The sequence below is a fragment of the Vulpes lagopus genome, chromosome 17 (genome assembly GCF_018345385.1).
Source record: "Vulpes lagopus strain Blue_001 chromosome 17, ASM1834538v1, whole genome shotgun sequence".
Taxonomy (NCBI): Eukaryota; Metazoa; Chordata; class Mammalia; order Carnivora; family Canidae; genus Vulpes; species Vulpes lagopus.
The window spans coordinates 40,111,158-40,128,891 of NC_054840.1; the positions used below are offsets into that span (position 1 = coordinate 40,111,158).

Here is a 17,734-nt window from a genome sequence, read left to right on the forward strand (position 1 = left end):
TGCAGGATCCTTAGTAGTAATAGAATTATTATTGGTGGGATCCCTGGGTGGCGCAGTGGTTTGGCGCTTGCCTTTGGCCCAGGGCGCGATCCTGGAGACCCGGGATCGAATCCCACATCAGGCTCCCGGTGCATGGAGCCTGCTTCTCCCTCTGCCTATGTCTCTGCCTCTCTCTCTCTCTCTCTCTGTGACTATCATAAATAAATAAAAAATTAAAAAAAAAAAGAATTATTATTGGTGTGGATGTTAGTGTTTCTGGATTTGGCAATGACCTGTTTCTACTGGCAAACACCCTGCTTTCCTTTAGCTGAGCTCAATTCCACTTTCTATGTATACCACTTTAGGTGACTTGATACAGGGAAGCATCTGGAAGCTCTTCTTGGTTTTAAGATGATATTTATCATTGGGTTCATTAAAAATTTCCAATTGGGTAATGATATGCCCCTGACTATCTAGACTTTTTTAAAAAGTTTAAAAATATAACCAAGAGGTTATTGAGGATCTAATTCGACTTGCTCTAATGGAAGCAATCACTTTTACAGTTTGAAGTAAGGGCGTTTAAGAAGTAATAAATGCTAATATTCCACTTTTTTGTGGACTCCAATGATGATTTTAATTGAAAATATTATTTATATGTTATCGAATACCAGTAATAAAATTTTATGAATATGAAGGTTCTATGAAATGCCTCTATAACTTTACTAAGCACTGGCCATTACTGCAGAGAATTCAGTTTCTTAAAAATACTTTCTCCACACATGCAAATATTTTTGTCACATTCTTTTCTCTTTTTTATGTTGTGGTATTTGCCAGCCTCAAAGATATTTAGCAGATTTTTTTCCTTGCAACATACCTATGATCATTCATTCTTTATTACAAGCTGACACGTTCCTCACGTTCATCACGGAGGCTTCTTTTCTCCCCTCGCCTAGAAACACATTTTTCCAAAAGTGACTTCATGCGACTCTCTGTACAGCAGACACTGGCCACTCCTATTAGTTTAGAAAGATGTGTTTGGAGGGTGGTGGGGGTGAAGTGTCAGTCCAGCATCTGTGTTAATCATAGGACTCCTAAGCTGCCAGTTATTGGTATGCTTGGGTTTGAAGTAAAAATTCGTGTTACTTGGTTTCTGCTTAATAGACTTTATCATAAGCAAATCCATGAAGACCGTGGATGCCTTGACTGGCTGCGCCTCTTACTACGTAAGTCTGGTTTCGACAAGCCTTATCCCAGATGAGAGGTATGTTTTATTCAGACGGGCGTCTAAGTTAAAAGTGCGCCTCTTTAAATTTTCATCGTGCAAGGAGTGAAGCCTCAGACGTGGGGCTCATGCCCCACAAGAGCAGGCGGGGTGTCCGCGCCACCACCAGGCGCACTGGCCTCGCGCGCCGGCGGGTCACGCAGCTCCGCCCCTCCCCCACGGGAGACCACGCGGAGGGTGGCCCGGTCCTCACTGGCCGCTGCAGGAGGAAGGGGGGACAGTCCTGGGGCCTGGGGAGCAGGCGCGCGGCCGCTTGCGGGGAGGCCCCTTGCGAGGGTCCACCCGGATGGGCGCGGGGGTGCGGCCTCCTGCTCCCCCTCCCCGCCTTGCTCCTGGGCGCCCCGAGCCCGGGAAGCCTGCTGCTGTGGGCCCGAGCCGCGTGGGCCCGGGAGCCGGGGGTCGGCGTGGGGGCACAGGCCCGCCTCTGGGCACAGCCCTGGCCACGCAGCTGCTCGGCTGAGCCCTACCGGCTCCTGCGGGGCGGGGCACTGAGCCTCGTGGGTGCGCTGAGCCTCGAGGGTGCGCTGAGCCTCGTGGGTGCGATGAGCCTCGAGGGTGCGCTGAGCCTCGAGGGTGCAGTGAGCTTCGAGGGTGCGCTGAGCCTCGTGGGTGCGCTGAGCCTCGAGGGTGCGCTGAGCCTCGAGGGTGCAGTGAGCCTCGTGGGTGCACTGAGCCTCGAGGGTGCGCTGAGCCTCGAGGGTGCGCTCCCCGAACGGCCCGCAGCAGGCCGGGGGGACGTGGGCTGCGGGCACCCTGCTCCTCAACGCGTGCACACACCGACCGAGCACACGCGGGTAAGGCCGCGGTACGACGCTGGCCTCGCCCGTGGGAGCCTAGGGACCTCTCTGCGTGCCCAAAGGTAGGCTGTGGTCCTCAGGTGAGTTAGTGTCTTAGGTTGAAAGCAGTTCCCCAGGAAGACCTGGGGCTGGGTGGCTAAGGCAGCCAAGGAGACAAGAGGAGGCAGGCGGGGTCCAAGAGGAAAGCTCAGGAAGCTAAGGACCTCCCGCCCCACCTGCTGCCTCAGGTGAGGAAATTTCAAAAGCTCTGAGGGGTTTCAGCGTCAATGTCTATGGCTGCTTCCTGCTCTTCTCCGTCATCTCCCTTTGTATCCCTCGGTTCCAGAATAGTCTAGAACACAGGACAGCCTTCCTGGTGTTTGGGGCAGGGAGGTGCAGGGATGGGGTCAGCGCAGGGCCACACAGGGCAGGGAGGGGAGAGTGGCCCCAGAGCAGGGTCCAGGGCCCAGAGCCAGCAGGGAGCACGGCTGCAGCACTGAATGGCCAAGGGGGGACGCGCATGACAAACACGCACTTGCCAAGCCTCTGCTCCCTTCTGAGAAACACAGGAAGGCGGCTGGCCTTGAGCCGGGCTGGGTGGTACCAGGGATCTCGTCTAACATAATCAGGAGTTACAGGTTATCTGGGAATGCAAAAGATACCATGTGCTGTTTAGTGTTTTTATTAATACACTGTCTTCAGTTGTATCTGGAATTTTCTGACCTTTAAGGTATTGCCTTCCACCAGCAGTTAATTTCTGTATGTTTGTGTCCTATTATGAAAGGAAACAGAACACGCTTGAGGACAAGAAGTAGACAGAAGATTCTGTGGACCTGCCAGTGCATCTAGCACATGGCGAGTCTTCAATAGATACTACCTGATTAACAGGATACAAAACCCATGTTGGAAATGGATGGGTGTGTCTTTTTTTAAATGATGGCTTTTACAAATAGAGTCTCAACCAAGATGACTGTTTTGAGTCCAGGTCCCAGGGCAAAGCTCATGGTATCTTTTGCAGGTTACCAGACTGGTTCCATACAACCTGTGTGACCTTGAGAAGGTGACTTAACATCTCTGGGCCTCAGCATTCTGAGTGAGCATCATATCACTAGATCCTCTATGGGGTGGTTCTGAGATTTGAGAATAAACTGAAAGAATTTAGAACAATCCCTGAAAGTTATGACACGCTACATGCTTTTATCTTCCTGTCTCACCTGCTTGACTGTACAGCACTATCCAGTAATTTCCTTAATGTTTTAGGCAAGTACATCTGTCTTCATCCTGAGTGTTGACTTCTTGAACAAGAGCAACTGACCTTCAATCCTCCTCGCAGACCCTCCGTGAAGTATCATCTGGAAGTGCCTGAGGGGCCAAACTGGAGGAACTCTAGCCAGTGCCCTGCTACTCAATGGCTGAGACATGAGACTGGTTGTTCAAACCACCTCAGTCACACATATGAGCCAGAAGTCAGTGGCCCTTGAATACTTCACGTCTAACAGGCCCGATAAGAGCCTGTCCTCTTCTCTCAAGAAATTGGCGTATTTGCTCTGACCCTGGAAACCTCTAAAAGTTCTGCATCAGAGGTCTCCAGTGTGGGGTGTGTACCACACCAATGCAAAAAATAACCTCCTGGATATGGGAAAGCAGCTTAGAATGTTATTTTATGTTACGTTTAGTCAGCTGAACGTAACTGAGTGACCTGAGCAGGTGCAGGGGACAGAGAACCTGTGGCTTTACTTAGGGGCTGGAGAGAGGTGGCTTCTCCCCACCTCTCATCCCAAGAGACCATCCAGGCGTTTCTGGGAATTTCCATATTGTTGCATAAATCAGCAGATTTCCTCAAAAGTGCCTCAAGTTCAAAAAGGCAGGCTGGGGCATCTGGAGGTCACAACCTCAGCAGCTCTCTGACACTGTTAGTGAGAAAACCCAGGCAAACAGGCTTTCCTCTTTGATGCATTTAGAGGACACTGCTGCTTTATCTCACAGGAAAGGCTGAAACCCTCGTTCGTTCATGCAGCATGGTGCTCCATGACGGCTTAGAGCAGGGGTCCACAAACGTTTCCAGAAAGAGCCAGAAAGCAAACATTCTCAGCTTTACCAACCAGATGGTCTCTGCTACTACTCCAGTCAGTTGCTACAGCACGGAAGCAGCTACAAACGATATGGGGACAAATGGGCGTAGCTGGATTCCAGTAACTTTATTTATAGACTAAAATTTGGATTTCATGGCACTTTTACATATCAGAAAATATTATCCATCTTTAATCAAAAACCATTTAAAAATTTAATAATTATCTTTAGCTCATGAGCAGTATTAAAATAGGTGGCCAGCTGCATTTGAACCATAGCTAGAGTTGGCAGACCCCTGGCTTAAGAGAAAACACCAGTTTTGTTTTGTTTTGTTTTAATTTGTTTTTTGATTGTGAATATCTTCCATAGTTTTTAACCTGCCATAGAAGAATGGAGTATTTTTTTCTTATTGTAGATAAATTTTTATGAAACCCCCAGAAGTTTATTAGTGAAAGATAATTCTAAGAGCCTGTGAATACAGGACAGAGAATCAACATAATCCCTTTTGTTGTCAGTGTTTATGCAAATCACATACTGAACATCACAGAGATTATCGTCATTTCTTATGAGGGGTTTGTGGAAATAAAATTACCTCGGTTAATACTATGTGACCAACTCAACATTAAAATAGCTCAGCCTCAGACTGGAATGGTTCTAGCAGGGTGATGATGAGAGAATTCTGACAGAAGAATAAATGGGTATTCTTTTGCATCTAAACCAAGATATGTATTATTAACATCAGATGGCATTTATGATGTCAAAAATAAAAGAAAGAGTATTTTGTGTCTTTCTTATGATGCAGTGAAATCCTGAAACATAAATATCAATAATCAACCATAAAAGCACCTTAGCTTGCCTGGATTCCAAAACGTGTAATTTAGTATCATAATGCAGTTAACAAAATTGCTGTGTTCTACTTTGTGGTAACTGGAAGTTACCACGATCTGAGATGCAGGGCCTTGTGTGCCAAGCTCTGGACAAGGGCTTCAGTTTTCCCACGCCTCAAGCCGTGCTTGGGGGTAGCATGGATCATTTGAATGGAAGGACAGGGCTCTGCTGTGTGCAAACCAGCAGCATGATATTTTCTAAGTTTACTTAGCAATGGGAGGCTTTATAATAAGTGTAGTTCTCCACATCTTAATTATATCAATTTTGTAGTTAGATGAATGCTCTCTAGCACATTTAATCAGGACATGTGATCAGTTATTTTGCAAATGGCAACATATTCTGGAAAACACTTGCCTTTCTTCATTGCAGCCTGAGGCTGTGTTCAATTCAAAATATATATTTAATCCAGAAGAGCCCTACGGTTGATTGAGTCATATGCAACTGTCGATATTTGACATTTAAATAATAGTTTTCATATGATTCAACCTCATAGTGTTTATGAAGTAAATTCTCAGTTTGCCCTGCAAGGTATGCTTCTTTCTTAGTAAATATGTGATCCCTAAGCTTGCCAAATAGGTAGGCTATCATTAAAGAACACTCACCCGTATTAGGCACATGCCTTTTAAGTCCTGTATAAGGACAATGCTTTGTAGGGAGTACTTATGTTCAGTACATATGTTAATGATGACATACAGAAAATTAGCACTCCTTCTTTCAATTTGCCTGTTAGACCAAAGAAACTTATGACACCCATTGAAGTTCTTTCATTTAAAATATCCTCAGGTGGCTAAACAAGTCCTCGTTGGCTTCTCTCATTAGCAACACAGACACCGACAACAGAAGCAGGCCACGATGCTTGTGAGCAGAGGACCCGGATGGATGCCCACACTCACACACACACACACACACACACACACACACGGCCCTCTCATGAGGTCCGCGCACGCCCACCTGCTCTGGGGGTCCTGGATACACACCTGTGCTCTGGCGGTAGGTCCCACTGTGTGCTGGCGGCAGAGGGTCCCCCTGGCTCTGGCTGAGACTCCTCATGGGGGGCTTCTGATAGACGCGGTCCTCGTAGATGGGGTCTATGTGGTGCTCTGGGGACTGCAGGGCCCGCAGCTCGGGGCCCAGGTGACCATGCTGGCTGCTGTACGACGCCCGGGACCCAGCTGGAAGAAACCAGCAGGCGACATTAAGACCAACCGACATTCAAACAGAACTTGTTCTATCAAAGCCATATTTGAATTTGGTTTTTTTGCACAGACATGTTGAAATCTGCAGAAAATCAAATGAGTAACATGAAATGGCAGCAATATGTCGAGCTAATCGGCTTATCGGCATCACCCAGCTGCCTCGCTCTGCTCCCAAACCTGATCTCCCTGTAAGGATGATCATGATTCTGAGATAAATTCACCCCGCACAGGGCCAGCAAGACATCAGTTCTCTCAGCCAAACAAACGTGGCCGGCTTCCTCACTAAAGGAATCAGACAGACAAGTCAGACCCAGAAACCTCTTATTGTCCCCCAGTCCCCGCACCTTAAAATTTTGCAGCAGGAATGATTATTTAAAATGATAAGCAAATGAAAAGCCCTGCTGGCAAGCCATCTTGATGGTGTTCCTGAAAAGTGAAGCGGGATTCTCATCAGCAGTTTTTTCCTGGACAATGAATGAACCAAAATGTTTGGTCTTAGAACCAACTTACAACCTATAAGCCTAAATCTCCGAGAGAAGCAGATTTTAAAGAAATTGGGTTTCAGGCTACCCTCCTCCTCCTACCCTCCAGATTGAAGCACCTGCATTTAGTTTCCCTTCTTCTGAAAGAGGTACAAACGGCCCTCACTGGTTTAATTTATAAGCTGAGGCTCTGTGTCACTCGCTTTGCAGTATCTGTAACTCCTTATCTGTGTCCTTTGGCTGCAGTGCATTAGGAGAGGTGTTGCTCTGAAGCACTGCTGTGGACCGGGGAGCCCCTGCTGTGGACCGGGGAACCTCTGCAGTTGTGAGCAAAGAGCATTCTGTGAGGGCCAAGGGGCTGATGGACACACAGAAGAGAAGATGTTGATTAAGAGCCCATGTTCCCCCGGAGGTATGGTCAGAATCATAGGAGCCCACGTGCCGGGAGAATCAGCTCCACTGGGACAGATGGGGTGGAGGACACCGCGGGACAAGGAAGGGTGTGGGGCAGCAGGAGAGATGGTTACCTATGATGGTGAGTGGAAAACAGCTGCTTTGAGGAAAGATCCTTCAGCTAAATCTTCAAAGCTAAGATTCACGTGGTGTGCTGGGATTTAACTATTGTCTCTAAATAGCCCGAATTTGGAGCTCTCCATTCCAGTCTAGGCAACAGGGTTTGGGTGGTGTTTGTGGGCAACTCTGTCTGCTGGTCCAAGGCTTTCCCTGGTGGCTCCTTTAGAGCCCAAATTTTCAACGTTCAGGGCCTCAATGCTCAGGTAACCCCAAGGATTTTCATATTATCATCTAGAATCTTTGAGGAAAAATCCATTCAAATGTTCTGAAATTGCTGGCCGTTAAATACATGTTTTACTGGTATATTTTATGCAGGCTGTTTTAAATTTAAATTAACAAAAGGAGCATTTCTGGATGATTGAGACAGTGCTGGGGATTCTATGAATTCAGCGTTAATAAAAATTACTGAATGTTTTGAGGAAAGGGAAGGAATAGAGCAAGCAAGTTCCTTACCTTTCCCTTTGCTAGTAATTAAATAAATTCTGATTTAGATGGCGTTCAGATGAATGATAGATTCAAAAAAACTGTTTTGCATAATTAGGTTCATTGCATCTGATTTATCAAATGCCAACATCACACTGAATATTATCTCATGTTCATATTTTCCAGGAATATATTTAAGTATGCTCTGCCTTGAGTTCCTGCTGTCAATTCTTCCTTCTTCTGGAGGCTTTGATAATATTGCCAAAGACTTACAAATGTAAAAGCAAGGAAATAGTTATATCCAAATGTTGTAGAGTTAAAGTTATCCATCACTGGTAGATTTAGAGTTGTAACTTTATCACCATTCCTTGATTCTATGTCTCAAAAAACACCCAACAGCGAACAACAAGAGGACCTGATGATCTTCTGAATGATGACAAGATCTGAGGGCCATGTGAAAATATTTTATTACAAGCATTAACTGCACATGAGGAAATCTGGATTAGAGCTGTGAATCAGACATTAGTGACCAAGGGCCCTAGGCAAGGAACAAGAATCTTAAAGTCTACCTTAGTGTTGATTTTTAAAGGATGATTGCAAAGATTGAAGCAATGAATTAAGTCCAAGAGGACTTAATGTCCAAGAAGAGGTCCAATCCTTAAATTAAACCTACAAATCAATGCTAACAAACATTTGCTAATCCAGGAGGAAGTCAGCAACAGATCTGCAGGAGCCCTTGACATGGGCAATGATCATAACGCTAAGAGGGCTGGTCTCATTCCTCCACACCACACCTTCTTTGGGTCAGTCCAGCAGGCACTGTTTTCATCTGACCAGAAATATAAAACATTTATCATTTCTAGAGTGATATGCAAATAAATTTCTACATGCTGAGTTTTATATGTGTTGTTTATATGCACCAGCTAATTCTTACTAATCAACAGATTAATTCATTCAACACGTATTTACTGGCTGGCTGGGCAACTTCAAGAAATTGAGGACACTAGGGTGCTGAAGGCAAACAAGGTTCCTGGCCTTGAAAAGAAGTCATCATATTCAAGCACGTACAGAGATAAAGTTACTGAAGAAAAGTGAAGTAGGGTTAAGGGGAGAGCAGACAAAGTGTTGGTCGGAAAATACTGTTTAGATAAGGTGGTCAAGAAAGCTCTTTTGGCTTATCCATCATTTCAGCAGAAAACTTCAAAGAGCCATACTGGAGGAAGATCTACTGTCTCAGAGGGAACCAGCAGCAAGAAGAGCAAAGGCCCTCATTCAATTCATGATCTTTATAGAAGTGATTTTATTAGTACCTACTTAATCCATAGTCTTTAAAAAGAAACACAGTTCGTGTATGGGCTCTTTATGAGTTCAGACTCCAACTGGATGTAAGAACTGAACAGATTTTCTTTTTAACTCAAAATTTCACAATCCCAGCAACCACATTTTTATTAAAGGCATTTGGAATATTCAATGGACGATCCCACATAAAAGAAGTTCATGAGAGCTCTACAACTGAAGATTTAGCTCAAACACACATACACACACACACACACACACACTCACACACAACACACACTCAGCCTTTGGATTTTTATTCCTCAGAACATGGTTAATTCTCAAATTTTCATTTGCTTTCTTAAGAATCATCTGAGGAACTCTCTGAAAGGCTGATTGCGGGACACAACACTAAAAGATTCAGACTTGGTCCATCCGAGCAGGGAGAGGTAATGTGTGTTTAATGGGCAACACTTCACCTCAGGATTTTACTGAGATCACACTGAGAGACCATTATTTTAGGAAAAATATGGAGAGAGGAGATAGGCATATTTAAAAGAAAGAGACAAATATCTAATGTGTTGCAACATTCAATCTGTCATTTCTTGTTTTCTTCAAATAATAGAATTTATTAGTATATTATGTCAATTACTTTACCAGACAGGTTTTTGTTGGGATCATTTGCATTCTTTTATTTCTATACTATATAATTGATGACCCTTTACTGTGAATTCACTTGCTTTTGCAAAGAAATAAATGTTGGTGTGTTTTCTTTTGGATATATTAATATTAGGTTCTTAAGCACACACTGCCATTGATCTGTTCTCTTCAAATCTGGGAGCCAGCTTCAAATGCCCAGAAGCAAAGAAACAGAAGGAGAAAAATGAAGACCTAGATGACACAGAGGTCAGTGGGCCAGAGCAAGCTGACTCAGTGTGTGTGTGAACAGGTGACAGAAACAGTGTTTTCATTTCTGAGATAAAGAACTGTGCTCAAGAAGAGCTATGAACTCCCCGTGCTATGATGAGAAGTCCAAAGTAAAATCTAGGAATTCAGGTTTCTTAAAAATTGTGAATCTAGTTCCTTCACTGATGTTTAGTAGTGGAACTACATCTTGGAAGGGCAGAAGAAAACTTCCAAAGAGAACTGTGGTTTCTGGCATAGAATTTCCCCTCGCAAATTCCCACAGCACTTTTTCCTTTGCTTAGTCCTGATTTCAGGGCTCAGTGATATGCTGACATCACTGAGTGCCATGGCCAGCCAGCACGGCCCATGCAGGTAGGGAGCCTGCGCTCTGTGACAGTCTATGGCTTTGGAAGAGTTATTCTGTAGATTTTGAACCTCTTAAAAATTCTGGCTTGATATTTGTCATGAAACTCAAAAGGGAAAAATGATATCAACAAATAAACACTTTTAGAAACAAAAACAGTTTTGGTTAACAATATTATATCATAAATATTGCTAAGCAAATTGCTGAAAGATACACATATTACATCTTAGAGCTAAGGAATACCTTGCCATAATAAAGACTTACTTGTTTAATTCTTGGTTTTTGCTTTTGACTCAAATCAAAATTCCAAAATCTACCTCCTGCTCCTATGCTAATTCACAAGGTAATTTCAGTTTTTAAAGGACCCCAAAAGGATTTCCTAAGTATCTTGAGTCGAGTCCATGTGCTAAATACCATTTGCAAATGATCATTAATTCACTGAATTAGTTTGACATCTTATCTCATGTTGTTGTAAATGTTAAAATATACGAACATATTTCCTATACAGGCTATGAGCCATAGTTCAGACTGATGTTTGGAAGGGAGACTCTTTTTTTTCTTAAGATTTTATTTATTTATGAGAGACACACAGAGAGAGGCAGAGACACAGGCAGGGGGATAAGCAGGCTCCTCGCAAGGAGCCTGATGTGGGACTCGATCTCGGGACTCAGGATCATGCCCTAAGCTGAAGGCAGCCGTTCAACCGCTGAGCCACCCAGGCATCCCAGAAGGGAGACTCTTAATTCATATAAATCCAATGACAAAATCTGCATTGTAGTCTAATAATTTCAATGTAAGAGGGCCATCTGATGATATAAGATGGTTCTATGTAAAGTCTATTTTGGAAAGCTTTAGAAAATGCCCTCCTGTTTCACCTACTTCATAAGTCCTAGATTTTTATATATTATGGTAATTTCACCCCTATCACAAATAACTTGAATGCTCATGCAGTCTCTGACAAGGTACAAAACACAGGATTTTTTCCTGTAACTTTATGATGAGCTCTCCAATACAACTTAATGTAATTATGAAACCACACCACACCTTTTACCAAATGAATACTGTAATCTATTGGGACTCGGGATCCCTGGGTGGCGCAGCGGTTTGGCGCCTGCCTTTGGCCCAGGGCGCGATCCTGGAGACCTGGGATCGAATCCCACATCGGGCTCCTGGTGCATGGAGCCTGCTTCTCCCTCTGCCTGTGTCTCTGCCTCTCTCTCTCTCTCTCTCTATGTGACTATTATAAATAAAAATTTAAAAAAAAATATATTGGGACTCAAATACTTTCCACTGAGAATAATATAAAAGTGAAAATCACTTGGTCAGGAAGCAACGATAAGTGTGCCCATGGGATTTTGTCTCCTATAATAGCAGGTGTCCCTCATTCTTGGATTTTCTAACCATTTCTTCCCAAGCTGTTAGAAAAACAGGCTTCTCTTTTTCAATTCCTTTCATGACAGGCAGGCATGTGGAAAGTAATGAGACAGTGGTAACAGAGTACAATGAGTAATGGGGAGTCTGAGAGCTTTGCATTCTTAGGATGGACCATTTCTCTGCTTATTTGCAGTTAAAAGTGTGTGTGGCCTCTGTGTCTGCAGTGAAGTGAATGGTGTACTATCCACTGTGGAAACACACTTGTCAAAGATGGCACTACTGCTAGTGAAACACACTAGGTAAGTGGTGGTTTGGTACCTGTCCTTGTTATCTGCTTTTGGTTTATCTCAGGGTAGGTAAAGAGTAGCTCCAAATGAACAATCCACGTATGTGAGGGCTCCAAATGCCATCAGCATGAGCCCCCTGATTAAAATTTCAGTTCTGACTCAGTAAGTAGGGGTGGGGGGTGCTGAGGCTCTGCATTTTTCACAAGTTTTCTGCCAATGCTGATGTTGCTGGACTGCAGACCCTCCTCTGAGAAGCCAGGACATACTGGTTTAGCTATGGGCACATACCTTGGTTGCCAGAGGACTTCGACTTTGGCATCCTTCTGAAGCCCTGGAGACAGACACACTGATTCCTTATTTCTCCCTGCTGTATTAAGCAGACATGAGTGCCTCAACAAATGTGTAGGCTAAGGGTGTAGCCAGATGTTGACCATGCTGATGGGGTCCCAGAGGGCACACCGGAACCTGGCTTCGGCATGTGGCTGTGCTGGCCACCACATGGGGGCATCGTACTGACTGCCATGGGCTGTCTTGGCCCATGTGGGCTGCTGCAAGGTGGCTGATCTTAGCTTTAGGTGGCTGAGGCCCAGACACTAAAAGGCATGTAAAAGCCTAACTCCTAGGGGGAAAAAAACCATCTGTCCTATATAGGGCCGACTTTTTGGATATGGGTGGACTAGACTGTTTTTGCTGCTATGGCTATGCTTCGTGGTGGATTCTGGGGAAGCAGGTATCTAGGTTCCCAGCATTGCCATAAGCACACACCTATATAAGGGCTCAGCTCGGTGCTTCTTCGCTATGGGAGCACGTACATGGTGTTCACCTAGAAGCCTTGTTCATAGTATTGATGCTGGAGGCCACTCTAGACTACTGTGTTAGGGCCTGAGGGGATGGGCCCAAGAGAGCAGAAGAGCTCAACCACTCCTTAGATGTCTCTAAGAAGGTATCTAGCTCTGGATGGTTAGGTTCAGGCCTGGCAGATTTGGGGTCTTGAGGAGTGCATGTCAAGATTTGGTCCTCAGCAGAACCCCTAAGGCTAGAGATTTAAAACATTCATTGGAAATGGAAATATCCATTCTTGAATGTGGGGGGGGGGTGTTTCTTGGAAGGAGGTGTAGTTTCTGAACTTTGCAGGAAGGCAGCAATACCTTTGAGGATAGAAAGAGTATAAGACAGTTTTGTCTGAGGTGTGCTATATACCGCCCTGCAATTAACCTCCTGTTGGGAAGACCGCCCCCCCCCCCCGCCCCCGCCCGTCCCAAGTTCACAGACTGCAGACATGCATAGACTGCAAGGCACTTCCTGCTTTTCCCATTTCTCACAGTTCTGTGGGTCTCCAGACAATGTGTTTGGGTTGGACCCAGTGTGAGTTCTGGGAAGGGACATTTGGGCTGGGGGTTGCCTGACTTTCCATATCAGGTGAGGGTGGGGTCCTTGAAGTGATAATCACATATTCTGTGAACACTTAGGAATCTTTCTGAAAAGAACTTCAGTGTAACACAACCATTCAAATGAAAGTCCCGAAGAAGCTGATAGAATGAAACACTCAACCCGGACACCGCAAGTCTTCTCAGCTGACACTGGGCAGATAAGAAATTAGCAGGGAGGAATTGTAATATCTGTGAAAAGGGCAACATAATGTGATCAGACTTGTAATTAAAGTTTTTTGACATTAACTTGTAAACAAGTTTAATCTGTGAATGTTAATTTTTACCCAGGAGGGGGCTCCTGCTTAAAATTTGCGTCTAACCCCATTTCTCCGCCCTGAGAGTTAGCTTTTGGCAGCCGTGTTCTGGGTGGAATGAACCAGAAGCCAGGCTCTCCACTATCTTATTGTCCTAATTAACTAGTATGCTGAACAATCTATGATTTGGTGCTTTATTAATTAGTCACTTATCAGAGTTTTTAATGGCCAATCTCATATTCACACAGATACTCTTCTCTATCAACAAGGCAGATAAAATTCACGGAGTGTCATTTTATTTCTCGACAGCTGCTTCTCAATACCCCATCAGTGCAATACACGAACAGTACATCTGTGGTCTGGCTTCAGGACCTAATTACTATGGATAATTATGGATACTTCCATGGAGAGAAGCCAGAACAAGGTGCTCCGGACGCATCTTTTTTTGTTGAGATGCAAAGCTGGACAAACTTTGGCTCAAAGGACCAGAAATCTCGTAACTGAAGCTGAGTTTTCATTTTTGTTGTATGTGCCCATCAAAGGGCACAGATGAAATTCTCAAAGTATAGACAGGAGAAAGGCTTTATCAGACAAAAGTGGACTTAAGTAGTTTCCTTCATTAGGTGGTTCAAATAATTTTGCAATAAACCTGAACTAAAGATGGTTTGCATCTCAAACACAGGCCTTTTTTAAAAAAAAATCAGACTGTCTTAGCTATACCATAGATAGGCTGTACAAATTCCTTTTTAGAAATTATTTAGCTTTTATAATACAAAATTAAAATGTATTCTCCCCATATCACTTCCCTACTCCTTTATATATCCTACTAACACCCACAGAGAGGCTCTGGTGATAATTTCAGAAGATACAACTGACTTTTGATATAATTTATGGGGGAAAAATGGCAAGTAAACTGCTTCATAGATTACTCATGCTCTATATTTACATTTTATAAATTCCTTGTATCAACACTTATAAAACTTTCATCATTTTACTCGACATAATATTCAGCATATAAAAAAGGAGTTTGAGAAGAGACATTATGTTGTGTAATAAACAGCCTTGAGGAGGATTAAAATTTTTCCTTGATTCTTTTATGCTTAAAGGCCTTAGTAACTGTATTTGTGTGTTTTAGAATCCAATTAGTAACTACATTACATATGCATAACTATCATTTGTATACCAGTTACATTTATTAAAACATTAATTCCCTCATACAAAGCACCTCTGATGGGACCTATGTATAGTTACAATTCCCCCATCCCAGTTTTCATCCAACCATTGTCTTTAATCAGAGAAGTTACTACTAAACTACCAATTTGTATGGCTTGACAGTGATGCAAGTGATGCTTTTCCAGCATAGAAATCGATCTGTGTTGACTCTTGTAGAGCAAAACAAATACTACATATTTGCTAGAAGGCTGTCAAGGTGAAGGGGGCTTTTGTGGTCATGTCAACAATAACCAACTAATTGGCTCAGCCAGGGAGGGGACTGTAGTATTATATGCTTCTAACCAGCTGAGCGCAAGACCTGACTGGGTACGTGTGTGTGTATTTTCTTCATTCTAAAGAGAAACATATACAGACTTTCCTTTTCTGCATCAGTCATTAAAATGAAGCTTATCTTGTAAGGGAGTTTTTTACTTTATCGCATTGTTAATCCATTCTATGAGAGCTCAAAGGCCCAAGTCAGAAACATCAGGAAATGCAGACATCATCTGAGGTTCAGTATGGCCATAGGACCTCTGTAATAGCATAGCACTCGTGTGCCCAGGCACCATCTAGGAAGCCCGGGTGGAAAATTCAACACTATCAGGTCTTTTGAAGATATTTACGTAGCAAGCAGAAATTTGAGGGACCAGTAAAATCCACTCAATCAAAATAATTAATGGTTTTCTTTGCTGCCAAGTCTCTACCTACAGGATTCTGGGCAGGTCCTCAGTATACAGAATACCACAGAATAGGCACCACAGAATAGGCATTATCTGTTTTTATGATCTCTTCTCTAGAGCTACACACAAAGAGCTGCTAGCTAGCTCTATAGGTGAACCTGTGGCATTCCACGGACTGCTGTCCTTGACTCTGTTAATGCTGCAACCAAAACCTAAAAATCACAGGAAGCCACTTTCCCAAGAACTGGGAAACTCAGAAGTGAGGAAGTAGACATTTGATCTTACAGGTGTTCAATATTCATTGAACCAAATCTCTCTGGTAACTGTTGGTAAGGTTTTTTTTGTTTGTTTGTTTTGTTCTGTTTTTAAGATTTTATTTATTTATTCATGAGAGACACAGAGAGAGAGAGGCAGAGACACAGGCAGAGGGAGAAGCAGGCCCCGTGCCAGGAGCCTGATGTGGGACTTGGCAGACACTCAACCTCTGAGCCACCCGGGCATTTCATGTTGGTAAGTTTTGAATGGTTCACTCATTCTGGGGAGAACCTGCTATCTCTCTGTGTTCCTCTTTCTATGTTAAGGATGATTTCCAGTTATCAATGGGATGTAACACTTGCACCCATAACTAGCTTTACAGTAGTCAGTCAAAAATATTTGTTGAAGGGTGCCTGGCCGGTAGAGCATGTGATTCTCGATCTTGGGGTAGCAAGTTTGAGCCCCATGTGGGGTATAGATTTTATTTTTAAATAAAATCTTTTTTTTTTTGAAGATTTTTATTTATTCATTCATCAGAAACACAGAGAGATGCAGGGACACAGGGAGAGGGAGAAGCAGGCTCCCTGCCTGGGACTCCGGGATCACCCCCTGAGCCGAAGGCAGGTGCTAAACTGTTGATCCACCCAGAGATCCCTATTTTAAAATACAATCTTAAAAAATATATTTGTTGAGTACCTATTAGAAGGTGCTTGGTGAGTATTTCTGAAATATACAGGGGTCTCACTAGCTTCCCTCAGGGAGCCCATATGCCCTGTATTCAAATGCTCTGCCTGCCTGGATTGCAAGATAATTTAAGATACTTTCTGCTTCATATCAAAATCAGTTCTTTGGCAGTTCACAGTGCCACAATAAATACATAAAGACCCATTTGGGATTAGCATTTAGAGATTTTGGATATTTCACATTAGTTATTCCACAAGAAATGCGAAATTATATACATATGTATATATACATATGTAAGTGTATAGTAATTTTTGTCATAGTTATAATACATATAATAAGCAAAAACTGTATGTATTATAACATATATGAAGTAAATATATGACAAATTTTTTAAAAACTACAAAATGCCTTTGGTTAGATACAGCGGCAGGAGGGATTTTGATGCAACCTTGGTTGTAAATTGACTGCATTTTGAGAGATTTTAAGTTATTAGCTATTTAAGGTTATTTGTACATCTACTAAAATAGCTGGCCCACACATAATCCCTGTTGCTTAGATAAAAAGAAAATAAATATTTAAAGGCATCATACTTAAGGTAGAGATCTCAGTTAACAGGCCCCCTTGAGCCAATGCTCACGTGGAAAGTAAGTGGCAAGCACAGATGCCTGTTTGCTCAGATTAATTACCCCTATGGCCTAAAAAGAGCAATCAGTGCAAACAGACCCAGGAATATTCTACCTCAGGTGCCCTGTTGACGTTAAGTTGGGTGGCGCAGAGCCTGAAGAGCAGGAGAGACCCACAGCCTGGTGGGACAGAGACCCATGGCCAGGTGTCCCCAGGGCTGCATGCAGGGACCTGGTGTGGGGGACAGAGTCGGGCGGCCGAGGCCCGGGCAGCGCCATGGCACACGGTGCATCTGCTGTGTGGCTTCCACACCTAATTGCCATGTGTGTCTCCATCTGTGTCCTCGCCCTCCGTCGTTTCCTTCCCTTATGTCATGTTAGGTGTAAGAGCAGTTTCCAGGTAGACTGTGTCCACCTGCCACCGGCTGACCTCCAGCACCGAGGAGCAGGACGGATTCTCAGTGTTGGGGACCAGCAAAACACCTGGCTGCACATTACCTGGGCTATTTCTCAAAGAGGGAAAAGGGACTTGCCTGCGACTTGGTTCATTTGGGGGGAAAAGGCAGGACTGGTCCCATTTGTACCCACTTCCCTTCACACTTCTCGTACACCCTCACCCTGCTTCCAATCTCTAATATCTCAAATAGTCGTGCACAGGCTTCTGGGATCCGGAACCCCAAGTGAAAAGAAGCTTGCAGGGTCTTCCAGAGATTTTATGCTT

At 43.8% G+C, this 17,734-nt stretch overlaps 1 protein-coding gene across 5 annotated transcripts in view; it reads right to left on the bottom strand.

Moving 5' to 3' along the window:
- CTNND2 (catenin delta 2) overlaps positions 1 to 17,734 on the bottom strand; it is a 901,977-nt gene that overhangs the window by 376,411 nt on the left and 507,832 nt on the right. For all 5 annotated transcript variants that reach the window (XM_041732004.1, XM_041732005.1, XM_041732002.1 and 2 more), the window contains one exon: positions 5,973 to 6,167. In XM_041732004.1, coding sequence (XP_041587938.1) covers positions 5,973 to 6,167 — 195 coding nt within the window. The remainder of the gene's footprint in view (positions 1 to 5,972; positions 6,168 to 17,734) is intronic.